Source organism: Arachis ipaensis, chromosome B01 (genome assembly GCF_000816755.2).
Source record: "Arachis ipaensis cultivar K30076 chromosome B01, Araip1.1, whole genome shotgun sequence".
In the NCBI taxonomy this organism is placed as follows: domain Eukaryota; kingdom Viridiplantae; phylum Streptophyta; class Magnoliopsida; order Fabales; family Fabaceae; genus Arachis; species Arachis ipaensis.
Genome location: NC_029785.2, coordinates 135445955 through 135465739, shown reverse-complemented (window position 1 = coordinate 135465739; position 19785 = coordinate 135445955). Strand labels below are relative to the sequence as shown.

Sequence of the window (19785 nt, the reverse complement as noted above, 5' to 3'; positions counted from 1 at the left end):
TATCTTTGGTTTGGTTTGGTTAAAAACTTAAAATATCTTTGTATCCCTATACACAAACTCTCTACTATTTTCTTATCTAAAAGATTGATCAGTTACAGTGATGTTAATTGTTAACCATCAATAATTAAGAAGAAATTATTTGATATATCCATTAATTGATAATTGACTCTTTTGCCACCGAGTTTGTAGTTACTTCTAAAGTAAAAACTGGTGTTGAAGGAGACAATCACCGAGTCATACCTCACTCATTACTTATTCCCTTATCTAACTATTGACCAATTGCCATTAGACTAGGCGCATCAATAATTCACAAGAAATTATTTGAGTATCCATTAATTGATAATTGACTCTATACATATAGTCGCCCATTTCATGATTATTCTTTAAGTAGATCTGACTGTTGATGCAAGTTATATACGAAGGATAAAAAGAATTGTAACCAGAGATAATCTAATCTAATAGATAAACATCCATTAAATCACAAGTGATCAAACTGAGAATAGAAAAACAAGATGAAAATAATATCCAGATAATTACAAAATTAAAGGAAGCTAAAGGTAGAGTACTAAGCAATAAGTGCAATAAAGAGCAGGGCAATTTACAATGAAACTGTACTGTACTTAACTGCATAAAAGCCAGACCATAAACCAAATAATGTCCAACTTGATCATCATCTCTGCATTAGTTAATAAGAATGAATATAGTGATGAGGTTAATATGACTTCCAATTATCCCTTCGGTTGTTCCTGAATGCACAACATCCAATGGAGTAGACAATGATGAGAATGATTAGGAATATAATGTTGACAACAGCTACTGTCTTCCAATCAGTCTTAATGTTTTGCAATAATCCAGCTTTACATGAATTGCAATTGAAGCACAAAACGCTTGGATCATTATTCCAAGCATCACAGTCAGGATCGGTGTAAGTTGCATTTTGTGGTTTGTTCCATTCAGTAGGACTTTGATAGGTGAAGTTGCATGCATCTGATGGCTTGCAACATCCAGACTGCAAATAGTAATAATAATAAGATTAAAGTCTTAAAGATATCTATGCATTGAGTTAAGCTGCATTCATTTGAGAAGAAAATAATTGAATTTTTCAAGGGGATGCATGATAGGAACTGATCAAGTGATAATGCTTTTCAGATCAAGTGGGAGTGGGGCATGCAACCATCTCATCTCACTATGAACTCATCACTCATCTTAGAACATAATCCAATTTATTAAAAATTTCAATTACAATTTACTAACTATATATACTATGAAAAAAAAAAGGAAAGGAAAATTAAAAGAGGAGTAGACATGAGCAATGCTACTCTGAATCAAAGTTTATTTATTGATTTATGGGCAGCAGAAACAGAAAAGTTAATTAACTTTTTGGCATCCATTACCCACAAAAAAAATTAGTAGAAAAGAGACCTGAAAAGTTCTGACACAAAAAGCATCGAAAAATGAGCATAACACAGCCTTTCCATTTCAGAAGAGGAAAGCCAATTGGAGATAAAGAGTTAAGAGAGCATCTTTTTGGAAAAAGAAACTTTGACTACTTAGGAACTCTCATCCATGACACTTCCGCCTTGACTCTCTTAGGATTATACTAGTCAAACCCCAAACTCAGCTTTAACCATAAATTAAAATTGAAATTGAAGCGAATAGAATTGTAATTCCAAACCAGATCTACAATCAACATGCATGACAAACCCTAATTAAAATTGAGAAATGAAAAAATGAAAGAGAGAATTGACCTGAAGCGCCGTTAACTTTTCAGAGTAGAACTGTTGAAGAGTGTCGTTCAAGAAGCGTGATTTGAAATCAGAGCAGAGTTTGCCAGATTGCAAGCAGCTCTTGATTTTGTTCCAAGTCTTAGTGTTGTTAACCCTCTTCTGCAACCAATTGGAGTAATCTCCGAGCTTGTACTCCTTATAGCCCCTTCCAGAAACGACCTGACCGGCACCCTTGTTGGTGACCACAAAGGCGAAGATGGTGAAGGCGAAGACGAGCACAATGAGGACGAACATGACGAGCAGGTAGAGCCATAAGAGCCATGTGACGCGGCAACAGGCACCGATGAGTCCCGCGAGGGAGACGAGGAGGAGGAAGACGCCGAGGGCGATGACGGGGCGTTCCAACCAGCGCTCGCAGTCGGTGTTTGCCTGCTTGCTGAGCCAGACCCCCGTGACGAGGATTGGGATGGAGAGAAGCAGGGTCAGGAAATTCAGAATGCCGATCAAGTTGTTGCTTAACCGAACCATCTTCTTCTGATGATATATCAAGAACTGGATACTGGATACTGGATACTGGATAGTGATAAGAATAACGTTATTTTGTTTATATAGAAATAGAATTACAAAGAGTGGTTTTCTTTGAATCAATGAGATGGAGGAAATTGCCAAGAAGGCAAAAACTTAGCTTAATTTCATTTCAATTTTTCTTTCACACTCTGAAACGCCATTTACGTTACACGTGGAGTACCATACGCGTTTGTTGATGAGTAATAACGAGACGGCACGATTTTTATGGCTATTATGGCATTTGGCGGTGGTCACGGCTGTTGAAAATGCCAAAGGGGTTGAGGCGTCTGGTTTTGGTGGTGTTTGGACTATTAATTAGCGTTTTCATGTAAGGTTTGGGACAAATTTAGCTAATTAGCTATTAATAATTATATCTACGTACACGTTTTCAAGGAGTCTGCTCCTCTAAAATTCAACTAGCTTTCAACAATGATCATCAATTCATCATCACAAGGGTACAAATTATTTAACTTGCGTAGGTGATAAGTGACCACGACTTTTTGGCAATAGCTTTCAACTTTTGTGCGTTTTTACTTCCCTATTGACTATTGTATCGAAATGAGTAGTAGAAATGGAAAGTTCTGAATACCCCAAAGACCTAGAAAGTTCTTTATGGTAAGAATAGGTGAGCAACTCCTATGCCTCACCACGGCATCATTCAGGAAAGGCAACAAAGACAATAGCAATGATAGAGTACAAAATTAAAGTACCACATACTAATTAAAAAATGCTTTTTAATTTTTATAGACTATTTTACTATTAGGATTGTTTAAAATCAAATTTAAATAGAGATAAAGAGCATGATATAGTAAAGAAATAAATATTTTGCAATCAAAGCTTTAGGAAAATACACATGCATGCACAATAATATGGTATTTCTTATGACTTTAAAGTTTAATAGTCCCATGACATATAAAAGTTCAAAAATCAATCATATAAAATAATTTAACGGGGAGATAAGTATACAAAGCAAAGATGTATACAAGTTAAACCAAAATTTTAGGGCAAAGGAAAAAAGAAAAATAACGAAAGAAGAATCTTATATAGAATATAAGTAATATTGTCTTACAACCAAATACACCGTCATAAAAGGATATTACCTCAAGCATGTTATATATAGATGCATGATTTGGTTGATGGTAATAGGAAATTTAGCGATATTTTCTATAATAATTGTTTCTTCGGTTATTTCTAAATGCACAGCAACCAATTGAGTAGATAAAGGTTAAGATGAGGACGAGTATCATGTTGGCAATGGCTAATCTCTTCCAGTCATATTTAAGATCTTCTAGTAATCCAACCTTGCAAGATTGACAATCGTAGCATAAAGTGTTTTCCTCATTACTCCATCGATCACAGTCAGGATTGTTATAAGTTGCATTTTCTGGCTTCGTCCAAACATTCGGACTTTCACTCACAAAATTACACTCATTTGGTGGCTTACAACATCCACGCTACAACAAATAAACAATCATCTAAAATTAGTTACACAATACTAGTGCTGGTGTCTAGGAATAAAAACTTGTGGTGGATTAGTTTGAGGTAAAAACTCAGGTGCAGTCGACTTCACGTGAAGTTGATACCTGAGGATCGTTGAATGATTTAACTGATTTGACTAAATTTTCATCTAACGACTCTAATGGTCCTCAGGTATCAACTTCACGTGAACCCAACTTCACCTAAGTTTTTACCATAGTTTGATTTCAAAAGTGCAAAAATAGTGCGTACACGAAATACTAATCAAATTTTAATGAGGGACATTTTAGTAAAATCAAGTAAATAATAAGGTGCACAACTTCCTAATTAATTAATTAACACATGCATGCAACGTAACAAGAAGAAAATGGAAGATGAAACTTTGAGAAAAACCCTAGAGAAGAAATTAAAGAGATTGTATGTGATTAATGAATATGTTACCTCAACTGCTGATGTGTGTTTTTCATCGACGACAGATTTGAAAGCGTTGTCAAGAAACTTGTGACGGTTATTATTTGAGCAAACTTTCCCAGTTTGCAAACAGCTCTTAATTTTGTTCCATGTCTTTGTGTCGTTGACCTTCCTTTGGAGCCATTTGGAATAATCTCCGAGCTTATAGTCATCGATCCCTTTATTGGAGATGGCTTCACTGACATTCTTATGGGTGACGACGAAGGCGAAGACGGTGAAGACGAAGAGGGAGATGATGAAGAGGAACATGACGAAGAGGTAGAGCCATAAGAGGCACGTAGAGCGACAACATGCTCCAATGAGTCCGGCAAGTGACACAACCAGCAGAAATATGCCAACCACCATGAAGGGAAAGTCTAGCCACCGCTCGCACTCCGTCGCCGCCTGCTTCTGCATGGCCACGCCGGCCAGCAGGATTGGGATCGAGAGGATCAAGGTGAAGAGGTTTAGAATTCCGATCACGATATTGCTGCACCGAACCATCTTGTAAAGGAGAGTTTAATTAATTTGGTAATTGATTAATTGAAGAGCAAAGAATCATGTTATTGAGGTTTATATATTTGTTTTTCATAGCCTATATACAAGGGTGGATTTTGTTTTTTCGCTTAAACTGTTTAACAAATACAGATTAGAAACTGCAAAGAAGATAAACACCTTAAAATATACAATTGATTTTTATTTTTGCACGGTATAATGTTACTTTGATATTAGAGGATTAAACGTTAATTAGTTAGTTATACCTGTTTTTCTAAATAAAGACATTTATAGCGGTTTATTTTGTTGTGGACGAGGTGAGTTCCAGAGTATCCACCTTTCTTATATTACCAAGTTGTTAAAATGTAAACTGATGTAAAATTTTCATTTATATCGTCACTCTTTAACGCCGTTTCTCTTATATCAAAATTTGTTAATTGAAATAGCTGTTCAATATCTTTCATATTTCACTCCCACTTTAAAAACTGGTCTTCAAAAAATGGTCTTCATATAGATAATTTGTTTATTACTTTGAGAATTTTTTTATATCTATTATATAGTTCCTGTAGAGTGTAGGGGCTAGGATGTGTGTATTTTGGACACTCTGCATAATTGCATATAACTACATTGAGAACATCCCGTACAATTTTTTGTTGGCAATAATATACGAGTTGTGTAAGCTATGAAATATTGAAATGTATATGTACACTCAAATAAAAACGCAATTTTTTTTTTCTTTGGCTTTTTCTATAGTACTAATTTTATTTTCTCTGTTTATGTATTTTTAATTCGATTTAGAAACTATACTTTTTAGTAGCATTGCTTATCTAAAACAAAGTTCTGATTGAAGAGAATATAATTGTCAGAATCGCCACTTCAACTTAAAAGGCAAAATTCTGTTACCAAAAAAAAAAAAGGGTGCAACAATTTGTGAACTTTGAATAATGAATATCCCATAAACTGCCTTATTGATCCAACATGATTTGGTAAAGATCATCAAATTAACAGAAGAAATTAAACCAACAGAAAGTTCAAGTGTTTTCAAGCCTCAAAAGGTTGTCCAAGGCACAGACATGATTTCAAAGAGGTCCTGGGAAAGTCCCATTCTCCCTCTGCTCATTCCACTTTTCAACCTGCCACAAATTTAGCAAACAAAAAGCTTTCAAACACAGAAATGCTAAGTTTTGCGAGTCAGAAATAATGTATCAATGCAATTTATGTTTATGGTTTGATACTTTGACTTCGCGATGATCTAAGTGGTCGAAAAATATCTCTGTCTAGTAACTAAATCATCATGCTAATACAAGTCAATTAACTGACTCAGTAGATCTAACATGTTAAAGAAAAGGGCCACTGAAGAGAGAAGGAAAGTAGAAAACGAGAATTCTAGAGATATAGAAAAAGCATTTCGGATCCGCCAAAGCTTATCATACCTCAGAAGCATGGATGCATAAACCTGGCTCATGCAATGGCTATATAGAATGTTACCCAGTTATAACACCAGTAAGACAACATTTTTCCTTTGCCCTTGTGCATTTGTGAATGTCTTAATATTCATGATGTCTTCTAACCAAAATAATATTCATTATTTCTGAAATGACATTTGGTTCATCAGACTTCATAATGCATTAAACTCGTTTCAACGATTGTCTCTTTCCTCCAAGCATGTGAACTACAAAGAGTGTCTATTTGACTATATAAGAAAGAATCCACATACTATCTTGTTAGTCTCCAGTGACACATTCGGTAAGGGAAGTAGAGTGCAAATGCAGATTATCTAAAGGGGAAAGCATAATCTTTTATAGGAGACAAGTACAACCATCATAGATTTTAGGGAAAACTATTTTCTAAAATTCGGTGAGATAAGGCTTTGTTGTTCTTGTTGTTCTAAAATTCCACAATTATCTTCTTATGTCAAAAACTCACCATGCCCTCACTCAACACCACAAGCTCCTACCTAGGGGTGTGCATGGGCCGGGTGAAACCGGGTTTGGTGTGACCCAGACCCGACCCGAAATATATACCGGGCCTATTTTTAAGACCCGAACCCGACCCTAGACCCAATGAAACCTATACACTTTCGGGCCACGATTATACCGGGTAAAAATCGGGTGAAAACCGGGCCGTTAACATTATATTACCTTGATACCTTCTTGTAAATTAGCATGTAAAAATATCCAAATTTCTAAGACTCCAATCACTATTTGACATGGTAAAGTTCATTTAGAAATATATACTAAGAACCAACTCTTCTCTAAAATTAAAGCATAACCATAATCAATACTAATATTGCCTAATAACACCAAATATTTAAATCAATACAAATAACACAAGATTATGCATTAGTCTAAAGTCTTATGCATTTTAAATATAAAATATTAACTTATAGTCTTATATATAATGACTAATAACACAAAATATTAAGGTTTACAACACTTAAATTTCACATAATAATAGCCATCATCCATCACTAATAACACAAAATATTAATTATATATGATGACCGGGCCACCGGGCCGATTTCGGGTGACCCGAGCTATGGCCCGGACCCGACCCGAAATTATGACCGGGTCTATTTTTGAGACCCATACCCGGCCCTAGACCCGATGAAATCACACCAAATTAGTCCCTAAAGTGTTCGGGACCGGGCCGGGTCTTCGGGTCGGGCCGGGCCATGCACACCCCTACTCCTACCCACTACCACCCATGACCATAAATAAGGCTCTAACTCCTAATTGTGTAAAGAAACCTGATATTAAGGACTAAACCACAGATCACATTCCTTCACAAATGACATTGTTTAAATTGAAGTAATTTTGCAGACAATTTAAATGTAAGCAAACAAGCAATAGGTTGCTTACCCATTCTCCAGGGCAAAGGGAGCGGTAATATTTAGCAAATCTCTCACATTCAGCTGAATCATCACCCTTTGCTGCCAAGCACCTGTAATCAAGAGTCCAGGTTCAATAAAATATTCTAGAGAAACAAAATTTTGCTGAACAAGATAGGCAATGTCAGAAAATCCACCTATGGAACTCTACATAACGAGTGAAACAGTGTCTGGTTTGATTTGTTGTTGGGAAACGAAAATCAGCAGGTGCAGTTTTTAGCTCAATCTAGCAGTAACCAAAAGAACCAAAAAAAACAAAAATAAAAACATCAGAAGAAATACCAAAAAAACACAGACAGAATGATACTGAACCTGTCACATCAAAGTTCAAATGCAAAACATGACAACATATGCATCAACTAAATGCTAGAGTTAAACATTCTATCAGGCTCTGTAGCTTCAAACACGAATACAAGCATGCCTTAAAAACATATTGTCCATATCCTCGTCAACCACAAATGAATTATGATATGTATGAATTTCTAAAACGAAATAAAGCACATCTTGATTAGCAATCATATGGCAATGGATACGCATGGTGCAATTTCATAGAAACCAACTTTACAAAGTTAACCCGAAAATCCGAAATGTCATTATTTGAATTCAAAGAAGCACAATTAAAGCGATATACTCTGAATATTTTTCTCTTCTCACTCTCACTCACCCACTTTTCACTTTTTCCCTGACAAAAATCAATCATTCGGCAAAAACAACCACCTTGGATCGTTGAACCGGATCAAATTTAACCAGCAACAATGTTGATATAAAAAAATTTCGAAATTTTCCTACCCGCTTCACGTTTTTGAAAGAAACAAAAAATGCAACTCAATGTTTTTTGTTACAGAAAGGTGAAATACCGAATGTTTAAACAATTCAACAGATCAATAAAAGAATATAATTCTAATAACAGACGAATCTGCAAACATTAGGGGAATGTTACAGATTTTAAATAAATCGCATTAATGAGCAAATGAAATAAATAGCGTAAGATTATAGGGAAAAGGAACAATTGGTAGGAACGTGAGAATGAGAGAGAGTCAGAGAGGAAGAAGGAAGAAGCACACCTCCGCCATGAGTGAGACTAGGATCAAAACAATGGCTTTGGAAGAATTCTGTGTTTTTCAGAAATGACGAAAGAAAAAAGCGCAACTAAATTAATAAATAATAGACTTTATGGGCCAACATGAAGCCCAATTATACATTTTTGCACAGCGAAAATAATTTCCGCTATAGCTTGCTCTCAAAAAAATTCCTGATCTAGATGTAGAGTACCAACCAAATTAAATTGCAGCCGAGGCCTTGGTTCAATGGCAGCATCACCTGCCTCGCTAGGAGCTGCACTCTGTACTTGACAAAAAAAAAAACCAAATTAAATTAAAAAAAATAAATGAGTACCACTATATATAGTTCAGTTTTTTTTAACAAATTAAATATTTATATTTCTAAAATTTTTAAATTGGTGAATATTGGGTTCGGGTTTAGAAATTAATTTGAACACTTTTTATCCATGCCAACACACCTATATAAATCCGAAGGTAAATAGACTTTCAATTTCTTACCTTAGCAAGCTTTTCAATTTAAAAAATATTTTTTTCTATAATTTAGAATGTCTTATTAATGAAAACTTGATGAAACAATAATAAAAAAGAAATCAAGGATTAATGTGATTCAGGTTTGTAATTTGCAAAAAGAAAAGATTAATTCTTAAATTTTAAGATTAAAATCATTCACATGTACAACTTAAAAGGAATAATGAACCTGAAAATTTTGTCAAGATTGTTTACCATGTATTTTTCTTTATTTATTTTATTTTTTTGGATAGGTTAGTGATAATCTTGGAGGATTGAACTTAGCGGCGATGAGTTTTGACCAAGTGTTAATATTTAAGAGCAACTACAACACCAAACAAAATAAATTTGTGTCTTTTACTGTCAATATTAGAAGTTCGAATAGAAGATTTAAGTTGACTTTGCTGGTTTCAATCAATTTATGTTGGATAATTTTAGTATTGTGTGTCCTAAAAAATAGGATCATTCTGTCTAAAATCACATGGTTAAAACTATACAAACCTCACGTCTAAAAGAAGTGAAATGATATAATATATTTAACTAAATTGTCATTTAATGATTTTCAACTATCAATTTCGTATAAAGACAATTGTATGTAAATTTTCACCGAAAAAAAAAAAAATCATAGTTTAAGGTTTAACATTCTCTAAATGAGTACACTATAATAAATTTAGTTAATAACTGCTTATTGAAAATAATACTTTAGAAATGGATAAAAGCCAGAAGACATGCATATGGTTAATAATAAACTACCATACATCCATGTATCATTCAACAAATTTTGATAAGATCATTCAAAAGATACTTTTCTGTTACTTATCCGAATTCAATTTTTGATAGGTTAATGATTATCTCCAAGGATTGAACTTAAGAGCAGTGATATTTTAAAATCATTGTGGTTGTTTATGAACATACAAAACAACCAAAAGCAATAACAACAATACCATACAAGCAACATGATTCATTACATAGGCCACTCTTGCAAAGACATTCAACTCATTCTGTTACAAAGTTTGAGAAAAATATTTCTATCTTCTTCAAAATCTATACAATGAAGTCCTTGCTCGAATTTGCGGCTTTAAGTTACAATTAAAACAGGAAAGGAGATCGCGTTATCTATAATGAATTTTCATTAAAAAGAATGTTACCAATTCAGCCATGCTAATTAACAAGATGGGATAAGCTCAGAGCAATATTTAATTGACTATTACTAACTAAACTTGATCTCCGAGCAACTGAGCCTGTCCATACAGCACCACCCCGCCACAACCAGCACTATTGCCAGATGCTATGCCATTGTTATCTCCACATGGTACAACGTTTTCTCCTACTTAGGCAAACGCCGTCTGACCATGATCTCTCCCATAAGCATCAAGAAAGGGACCACTACTGTTGTCTATAGGCGTAGCAGCTCCAAACTGGTTTGGAGCTATTTACATAGTAAGAGTGCATCAGATAAAATATTTGTATAGAAAGGCCACATCAAAGTAAAGCACTATGACATACAAAAGCCAAAGAGTTACCTTTTACTCTTTTCTCAACATTCAAAATCTCAGCTCGTAACACTTCAACTTCTTTGGCCATTGATATTAGATTGTTCTCCTTGGCTTTCATTTCCTCCACTAGCTCTATGTTGTTGTTCTTTTCATACTCAAATGTGGCACTATTAACACATTTACAGAATCAACAGGGAAGTTAAACAGAAAAAAGATAAATAATGAAGAGAAAAAAAAGGAAGTATGCAACATGACGAGAAAGAATTATTTAAGATATTAAGCATGTATTATTTAATAGATATTATAAAACCACTTTTTCAAACGTTTAACGATTTATATGATTCTTGAATCCAATGGCAATAATACATGTAGTATATCTTAATATCGATAAGAGAATCAACCTGTCACTCGCAATACACACTTCTAACATGAGATGTCATGTCTTGAATGCAGTTGGATCTTTTAAGATAGATGGTTTTCTTTAAGGGCTTAGTCATTGTCTCCAGCATCAACATGAATAATTTATTTTATTATTCCTTAACTTTTCAACTCTTCTTTTATTTGAGTGGGGAGAGACGAAAAAAACATTCCCCTTCCCACCCACTAAGTGTGGTCAATTACATCGACCAAATGACATCCAAGTATTCTGTTAAAAACTAAGTTTTAGGAAAGCCTTTTCAATCACAGTGTAACAATGAATTGAGTACCCTTAAGAATCAAGCATCAATTCCGATCTACATACATATGAAAACAGGCATGCAACAGAGTTAACAGACTTCAAGACTCACCGTAATCTTTGGTGCTCTTGCACTAAACTGTCCAGTTCAGCCTGCAAATCTGAAGTACTCTGAACATCGCTACAAGCCTCCTTCAGTTCCTCAGTGGCGCGTTGAATTCGGGCACTCAATTCCTGCCTAGAAGTTGCCAAGCTCTGTGCATCAATATGGGCCTGCTGCAGTTCCTTCTTTATGCTGTCACCAGCTCTAATATCTACCTCCATTTTAGCAATCTTATCCAGTAAAACTCTGATCTGTATGTCACTTTCCGTCTGGATGCTTCTAACATGTGACTTCACCTTTTGCAGATCCTGAGTAGCAGCCACAAGTGCCTCCCTTAAGGCCAAATGAGTATTTGCCAATTTCCGGTTGTCCCCAATGAGTCGCTCTATTTCTACTTCCTGAGCAGCAATTTTATTCTCCAACAATTGAGGAGAAGGCAGGGACTCACTGCCGGCAGCAAAACTCAAACCAGGAAATGGACGGTGCCGCATCATCCCAGAAGCCTGAACCGCACCCTCTAACGCAGGCAGATTTTTGCCCCTAGCAGCCATTCATCAGACACATCACAAACTTCTTGTTGAGCAAGTAAACATCAATACAAAAACCTCTAATATACCTGCAATCAAATGCATGACTCCAATTAACACAGATGCAAAAAGTCATGATCCTTGTTAACAACAAAACTGCCAAAGCCAGGAATGAATCCCACAAATGAGACAACTTCCGAAAATGTCAGAGCAAGCATTACATCAAAAGGTATAATGGATATCGCTTAACAAGTGGCAAAGTGCAAGTGATAGAGTATATTATTGAAGCTAAGCATTTAAAAGTAAAAAATCACATGTTTCAAATAGTTTGCATCATACTGAAAGGTTCATGGTGAGATAGGAGTACGACCTCAATTAATAGAAGAAACATATCAGAATTAAATAAAGTGGAGCTTAATTTCACATCAGAATAATAATAAATAATAATTAGCAATGAAAATTGAATGTGAGAATCAGAGACACAAACCGATAATATGAGGAACTTAGGGGGCGGAGGAGAGAAGTATGTATGAAGCCAAATAAAACAATCAGGCGGAACAGTAGCGGGGAGTGGATCCTCTCCGGTGAATAAAAAACTGGATGGTGTGCAGTGTTTAATCTAACCATTCACCACATTCTCTCTCTTATTTATTTCTGGTCCCACTATTAAAATCAAAGGTGAGAGATTACACTGTATTTTGTCAAGTGTTGAAAAAACTGGAGAGGATCCATTTCCTAAGAAATTTCAACACCTAAATCGGTCTCTATCTACTTTGATATATGTATGTTCCAGTTCCTTTCTACTTTGAGTAAATGCCTAACCAGAGACTAGAACGTACATATATCAAAGTAGATAGGGACCGATTTGGGTGTTTAGATTTCTTAGGGGATGAAAAATCCATTGAACAAATAGTTAGGGATCGAAAAGGGCATTTACTCTTACAATATTTTTAAAAAAATCCATAAAATCTTGATTAAAATAATTGAGAAAAAGCTACCTTTCAATTAATCTTTTTTTTACTCTAAAGATTACTTTTTTATGTACATTATATTGGAAATGAATATTTCAATTTAGTTTTTCAAGTTAAGTCAAGAGCAAATANNNNAATATTTTAAAATATTAAATTAATATATTTTGGTGTTCTTCATTTTAAGAAAACAAAGATATTTATGTAGTGTTTGTTGGAGAGACAGAAACAAAAAGACTGAGACGGAGAGACAGAGACTAAGAGACAGAGATTGAAATAAATCTTAATATTCTATTTGGTGTAAAGTAGGAAACAGAAATTGAAACAAGAATGAAATCCTAATTTAACTTGTACAAAGGGTAAAATTGAAATTAATTAATTGAAATAAAAGTATTTTAGATATAAAATGTTATTAAAGTTTTAGTATCTATCTTTAAAAATTTTAGTCCCCTGTGTCTCCACTTTTTGACGGTACTGAAATACTGAAATTTTGGGGACAAAGACAGAAATTTTAATACCAGTCTCTGAACCAACAAACATGATACTGAATCTCAATCTCTCAGTCTCTGTCTCAATACCTCAAAACAAACGTTACCTTAGAGTTTTACTTCAGAATATACATTTCGAACGATTGGTGGACAGTGAAGTGAGGTGGTGAAGTGTGACGAAACAACAAAATCATGTATGTTATTTAGTGTTGGACAAAGACATGTGTATTTAATATCATTAACGAATGGATACACATCACTATAGTGAGAAGCTGGAAGCGAGGTATATGGCTCAGTGTGTTATGTGATTATGGATGATATGGAAAGAAATAGTGGGGTCATGATAAGAGGAGGATATGCGACTAGGCAAGATAAAAGTGAAGATGGTGATAATGGAAGCAAACCGATGTTATTGGGATGGATGTAGTGATTGAGATAGTGGTGCAGACGGCTATGAAGGAAGAACAATGGAAAGATAGAGTTATAATTCACCATGAAAATTTGAATGAATGGAGGAAAGAATTTTCAAATCAGAAAACGGCACACACGACAATTTAGACAATCAATTCAATTATAAAGAAGGCTGATTTAGTGGGATCTCCTACTAATAGCGCAAATGCTAATTTGGATAGAACATTATCATGGAATTATGATAGAAATCATGTGGTAGCTGAGTTAGAAGTAACAAGCAACAATAAAAGGAGTTTGGGTGCTATGTAGCCGAATGAAGTTGTGCAAAACAATAGTATTGATGGTCATATATATTAAAATAAATAAAGTTAAGGAGAGTCTATTGGGTCAACAACAAAAGGCTCAAATGCTGAAATTAATGTTGGACTTGAAGTGGAGCATGTTGGGAAACCCATGGGGCGGCAGAATCACATGGTGAGACCACAAAGCTGTGCGATAAGGGAGAGGACTTGCAGTGATGAGCGCAACTCCACGGCGGCGAAAGCATAACTATTGATAGTAGAGGCCGATCGAGTAAAGGAAGCCACACCTCGGAGAGGGGGATGGTTTCAACATACAAACGATAAAGAATGGAGGCTGCACGCACATGCGACTGAGAAGGGTGAGGGAGATGATGCGAGCCACGACACTGTTGGCGATGGGCAGCTATCGAAGCTCATTATCGATCGTTGCAGTGCTCACTAATGGAAGAATAGCAGCGTACACAACGAGGGACACTGGTTCTCGTGTGCGTTCCTGTGGTGTTGTGGACAAAGACCTGATGGAGGAGCGAGTTTTGGAAGCTGTTCTGGAGCGACGCAAACAAAGCGGGTAGGCAGAGTGATGGTGGCAGAACTACATGGAGCAGGATATGTTGCTGGGTATGATGGCCACGATGATGATGTTGCTAGCAATGTGGGAGAATGGGGTGGTGGCATGATGGAGGATGAAATAAGCATGGGTATTCAAAATAAGAATTTGATTAAATTGAAAATGGACTAGTATAGGAGATAGTAACAATACAATGAAGATTGATGGATATGCAAAAGCAACCTGCAACCTGTGAAGGTTGCTTTGTAAGAGAAAAAGTGCTATGGAAAAGGAAATAAAAGAAGAGGTTTCAAATGCAAATGGTGTACCAATGCTATTGGAAGCATCGAAGTTGGAGCATGGTGAAGCTGTGGGGATGCAAGAACAGATGAGGTGAGTGAAGCTAAAACTGAAGCTTTGGAAAATAAACATGATGAAGACATGAAGGAAAATAGGGAGGCTTAGGATTTAGCAATGGAATCTGGAGCTATTCAATATAACGAGAAAGATGACATTATGGTTATACTTCAAGCACAAAATGAAAAAATTGCACAAAAAAAAGTCAAGTAAAACAGAAGGAGAAGGCAAGAAGAAGTTGACCGAAAAATCGAAAAAAAAAAAGTGTGTGATAATGATTTAAAACGATTTGTAGGTCTTGGAATGTTAGGGGATTGGGGGGAGTTGGAAAATTGAGTATGATGAATAATTTTATGAGAAAATATAAATTAAATAAGTTAGAATTGATAGAAACCTTAAGGAAGTAGTGACTAAATTTGATGTAGCGTAAATTTTGGAGGAATAAAGCAGCAAGCTGGGAATTTGTGGGATTAGAAGGTGTTTCTGGTAGTTTGTTATTGATGTGGGATGAAACAATGTTTAGGATGAGAAACTTTATAAAAGGGAGAGATGATCGTGCATTGATGGAGTGTTGATAAAAAAAATTTAGTTGTGCTTTCTATTTGCTGTATGGTGCACATGTAAGGGAAGAAAAGTTTATTGTGTGGGAAGAACTGAGCTTCTTATCTAGAGTATGTCAAGTACCTTTTTGTTATCTGGGGGATGTTAGCAAGGTTATTCAAGTGAAAGAAAGGAAATGAGCTACTATAATGACAGCGTCTGCAACAAAGTTTAAAACATGGATTCAGAATATAGATCTAGTGAACCTAGCACTAAATAATCGTATGTTCACATGGTTCAGGGGCTAATTATGTAGTCGCATTGATGAAGTTCTTGTTAGCTTAGAGTGGATAGAAAAGTTTCAGAGACAAGGCTAAGAGAAGGGCCAAGAGGATTGTCAGACCATTGTCCAATGATTGTAGATATCACAACGATGGGAAGGGGCCGAGATCATTTCGGAGTTGGAATTCTTGGTTCACTCATGAGGGCTTCTTGAGGATGGTAAAGGAGGAATAGAGGAGATTATGAGATGTACAATTCACTGACAAGTTGAAGGGTATGACGATTCAATTGGATAAATGGCATAAGAAGAATTTTGGCGACATGGACATGAGGATTAAGAAGTTTGAGGAGGAGATAAAGAAAGTAGATGATATAGTTAGCAATGGGGTATATGATGGAATTATGGAAGCGAGAAAAAAAAAATATTCTAGTAAGCTTTTGTGAAAAATGGTATGTCAGAAAAGAGTTACATTGGAAGCAGATGTTACGATTCGACATGTAAAGAAAATGGACAAAAACATTATATATTTTCATAATTTAGCCTTGGCTAGAAGGAGAAGCAATTGGATTGACGCCGCCTTAATGATTCATGGGAGATTAGTGAGAAATCAAATCAGGATAAAGATTGGTATCAGAGATTTTTATAAGAATCTATATCACTAGGAGGCCTCGCCTATTATAAGATTCCGTGATGGACTAGATAAATAATGATTATATTATTTTTCTACTGTAATATTTTTATTGTATACATTTCACAAAAAGTAAAAAATGCACACAAACATAATACATATAATATATTTTTAGTAAAAATTTGTGTAAAGAGAACTGTTGTATTAAGATGGAATTCAAAATGTCCAGTATAAAGATATGCATGTAAGTATATAAGTTAAAATGCTAGATATAAACCAAACCAAATGGAAGCCACTTTCTTTATAAATCTAGTTAAAGAAGAAATTTGACTAATTAACCTCAAAAAATACATTTTCAGTTTATATATATTACCTGTGTGTTTTTATTAATGGATAACAAGTGTAATTACTTGTGTCATGTACGTGATAAAATTGAAATTATAATTTTAAGTTGTTTTGTTAAAATTAATTTGAATTATAATAATTTGACTAATAAAAAAGTAATGAGTTATGCATTATTTTTTTTTAATTTAGTGTTAATTATATTAAGTCTAAAATAGTTATTAACCGATTTTAGTAATTTATTTTTTTAAATAAATCAGACATATATATTGAATGTGACCATAAATAATTTAGTAATACCTAAATTTACCAATAAATTGTTATATGTGTAAGAACATATTAAAATCAGCGTGAAAATGAACAATAAATTATTAGAGAATTCTAATGCAAAAAGTTCTCCAATAAACAATAAATAATTTAAACCTATTAAATAACAATTCAACACTATTATTTGATGCCTACAAAATATATACCTGAAATAATACTGTATCAATATTAGTATACAAAATTATATGATTAACGTAATTATAAAATTGTTTATCAGGAGAATAAAATAATACGGATTTTTATGATAATTCTAATATTCTCAAACTATAAATGTACAATAAGAATGCATTACCCATTAGCACCTAGAATTTGTTAATTTTTTAAATTGATAATAATAAATTTTAATAAATTAATAAAATTAATTAAGAGATTTCGTTATTACCTTTTAATTATAAGCTCTAAAAAACTTCTCTATATATCACATTCATCATGCAGTTATCTTTCAAGTAGGGATGTGCATGGGTTGGATAAATCGAGTTTGATGTGACACAGACCCAACCCGAAATATATACCGGATATATTTATTAGACCCGAACCCGACCCTAAACCCAATGAAACCTATACACTTTCGGGCCACTATTATACCGGGTGAAAACCGGGTGAAAACCGGGCCGTTAACATTACATTACTTTGATACCTTCTTATAAGTTAGCATGTGAAAATATCCAAATTTTCAAGACTCCAACCATTATTTGACATAGTAAAATTCACTTAGAAAAATATAACAAGAACCAACTCTTCTCTAAAATTAAAGCATAACCATAATCAATACTAATATTGTCTAATAACACCAAATATTTAAATCAATACAAATAACACAATATTATATATTAGTCTAAAATCTTATGCATTTTAAATATAAAATATTAACTTATAGTCTTATAATAACTAATAACACAAAATATTAAGGTTTACAATACTTAAATTTCACATAAGAATAGCCATCATCCATCACTAATAACACAAAATATTAATTGTGAATGATGACCGGGCCACTGGGCCGAGTTCGGATGATCCGAGCATGGCCCGGACTCGACCCGAAATAATGACCGAGTCTATTTTTGAGACCCTTACCCGGCCCTAGATATGGTGAAATCACACCAAATTAGCCCCTAAAGTGTACGGGCCCGGGCTGGCCCGGACCATGCACACCCCTACTTTCAAGTGTCTGTGATTTTGCAACAGCACTCGCAGACCATCTTTACTCGTTATATTACTCTTGCCTTTATTTTCCAAACTTTTTCATTACATAATCTACCATAGGTAATACTGTTGATAGAATCGTAGGCCATTAAGTATGAAAAATAATAAACAGAAAAAGAACTATGTTTGAGGTACAAATTTTTTAGATGATAAATAATTGTTACAATTCACTATTACTCCTTATATATATATATACACACACTTATTGTACACGGTAATAATTAGCCAATATTTTTAATGGAGATACTTGCTACAATTAGGTAAAAATTATGCCATTATCTTTTATTAACCTTTATGATTAATTCAATGGAGATATTTGCTCAGTATATATGTTATCTACATTAATTATGTGCCAATATTTTTAGAAATGATACATATATTCAAGAAAAAAATAAACGTAAATATATAAAAAAAATTTATATTAAAACATTTAAAAATAACATATTCAAAAAAAATAGCCGTAATATATAAATTGAGACAACAATTTAAATTTAAATTAATGTAAAACGAATTTAATTAAATACCAATATTAGAACTAAATTACTTAAATAATATTTAATCTATTCTGGTTCTTAGACACGTATAGATTAGAGACATTCTCGTAAGTCGTAACAACAACCAATTGAAACATCATAAGTTTGGACATTTAGAATTCGTGCAAATTCAGACCATCCTCTTGTTAAATAAACTTCATTATCTATTATCCATGCAATACGACAAGGTATAGAATTACCACACCGAAAAATTAAACTGACCCTTATTCCCCTCAATGACATTGCATTGATGCAAAAGAAGGCCGGTAATTTCTGAAAAAAATTACAATATGTTATAAAATTATTTTAATAACGAAAAACTTAAATACAAAAATTTAAATATATTACTAATCGTTGAAATTGCATATCCGAGTTTGACACGAATTTAGCAAAATTGAATTTAAATTGAGGGAATTCAATCTTATTATGTGCTCCACTTCGAAAATAATTTAAAAAATCGAGCTCCTCCCAAGAAAACTAATTTTACTCACATTCTATTATGTTTGTCATACTATGTGAGTAGATCCAACTTCGGTAAAATAGAATTTACTGCCTCTTCTTTGGACGCTTACATCCATATAGTTAGAACCCGAATCAGTGAGTACAACTCGATGAGGTATTTCATGGATGTGATGCATTGTAAATATGGCAAAAGATAATTGCATGCACTGGAACATTAGACGAAAAGAATAAGTTGGAGTAAGAACAATAATTAAATTATCAAAAAAATAATATAATAAAATAAGTATATAAAAAATACTATACAAAATTATAAATTGTACCTTAAAATGATCAATTTCGATGAAAAATGAAGAATACATTCTATGAAGTAGTAAAAGAAGAATAATAAATTTAAAGAAAATGAGTTGACTCTCAGATCT

The 19785-nt window shown here is 33.9% G+C and overlaps 4 protein-coding genes across 4 annotated transcripts; all 4 read right to left on the bottom strand.

The window, feature by feature from the left end:
* Positions 447–2459, bottom strand: LOC107641696 (tetraspanin-8). Its single transcript, XM_016345171.2, has 2 exons — positions 1749–2459; positions 447–1009 (listed from the first exon to the last, which is right to left on the bottom strand). The coding sequence occupies exons 1-2, from the start codon at positions 2253–2255 to the stop codon at positions 713–715; spliced, it is 804 nt and encodes a 267-aa protein (XP_016200657.1). The 5' UTR covers positions 2256–2459; the 3' UTR covers positions 447–712.
* On the bottom strand, positions 3332–4851 carry LOC107615568 (tetraspanin-8-like). Its single transcript, XM_016317623.2, has 2 exons — positions 4212–4851; positions 3332–3748 (listed from the first exon to the last, which is right to left on the bottom strand). Exons 1-2 carry the CDS (start codon positions 4722–4724, stop codon positions 3446–3448), a joined length of 816 nt encoding a protein of 271 aa, XP_016173109.1. The 5' UTR covers positions 4725–4851; the 3' UTR covers positions 3332–3445.
* Positions 5539–8794, bottom strand: LOC107641687 (cytochrome c oxidase subunit 6b-3). The gene is made up of 4 exons (XM_016345163.2): positions 8670–8794; positions 7743–7831; positions 7577–7658; positions 5539–5848 (listed from the first exon to the last, which is right to left on the bottom strand). Exons 1-4 carry the CDS (start codon positions 8676–8678, stop codon positions 5795–5797), a joined length of 234 nt encoding a protein of 77 aa, XP_016200649.1. The 5' UTR covers positions 8679–8794; the 3' UTR covers positions 5539–5794.
* LOC107641676 (protein FLX-like 4) lies at positions 10101–19785 on the bottom strand. Its single transcript, XM_016345153.2, has 5 exons — positions 19776–19785; positions 12463–12554; positions 11458–12064; positions 10697–10836; positions 10101–10602 (listed from the first exon to the last, which is right to left on the bottom strand). The coding sequence occupies exons 3-5, from the start codon at positions 11997–11999 to the stop codon at positions 10505–10507; spliced, it is 780 nt and encodes a 259-aa protein (XP_016200639.1). The 5' UTR covers positions 12000–12064; positions 12463–12554; positions 19776–19785; the 3' UTR covers positions 10101–10504.

Bases quoted from the DNA above. Each gene is read 5' to 3' on its own strand.
- LOC107641687 (XM_016345163.2), bottom strand. The intron at 7,659-7,742 runs GTGGATTTTCTG...TCTTGATTACAG, and splicing joins CGTTATGTAGAGTTCCATAG to GTGCTTGGCAGCAAAGGGTG. The intron at 5,849-7,576 runs GTAAGCAACCTA...AATTTGTGGCAG, and splicing joins CCCTTTGCCCTGGAGAATGG to GTTGAAAAGTGGAATGAGCA.
- LOC107641676 (XM_016345153.2), bottom strand. From the start codon at position 11,999: ATGGCTGCTAGGGGCAAAAATCTGCCTGCGTTAGAGGGTGCGGTTCAG. The intron at 10,837-11,457 runs GTGAGTCTTGAA...ATGTGTTAATAG, and splicing joins CAAGAGCACCAAAGATTACG to TGCCACATTTGAGTATGAAA. The intron at 10,603-10,696 runs GTAACTCTTTGG...CTATGTAAATAG, and splicing joins TGTTGAGAAAAGAGTAAAAG to CTCCAAACCAGTTTGGAGCT.
- LOC107615568 (XM_016317623.2), bottom strand. From the start codon at position 4,724: ATGGTTCGGTGCAGCAATATCGTGATCGGAATTCTAAACCTCTTCACC. The intron at 3,749-4,211 runs GTAACATATTCA...TATTTGTTGTAG, and splicing joins AACACACATCAGCAGTTGAG to CGTGGATGTTGTAAGCCACC.
- LOC107641696 (XM_016345171.2), bottom strand. From the start codon at position 2,255: ATGGTTCGGTTAAGCAACAACTTGATCGGCATTCTGAATTTCCTGACC. The intron at 1,010-1,748 runs GTCAATTCTCTC...TACTATTTGCAG, and splicing joins AAAAGTTAACGGCGCTTCAG to TCTGGATGTTGCAAGCCATC.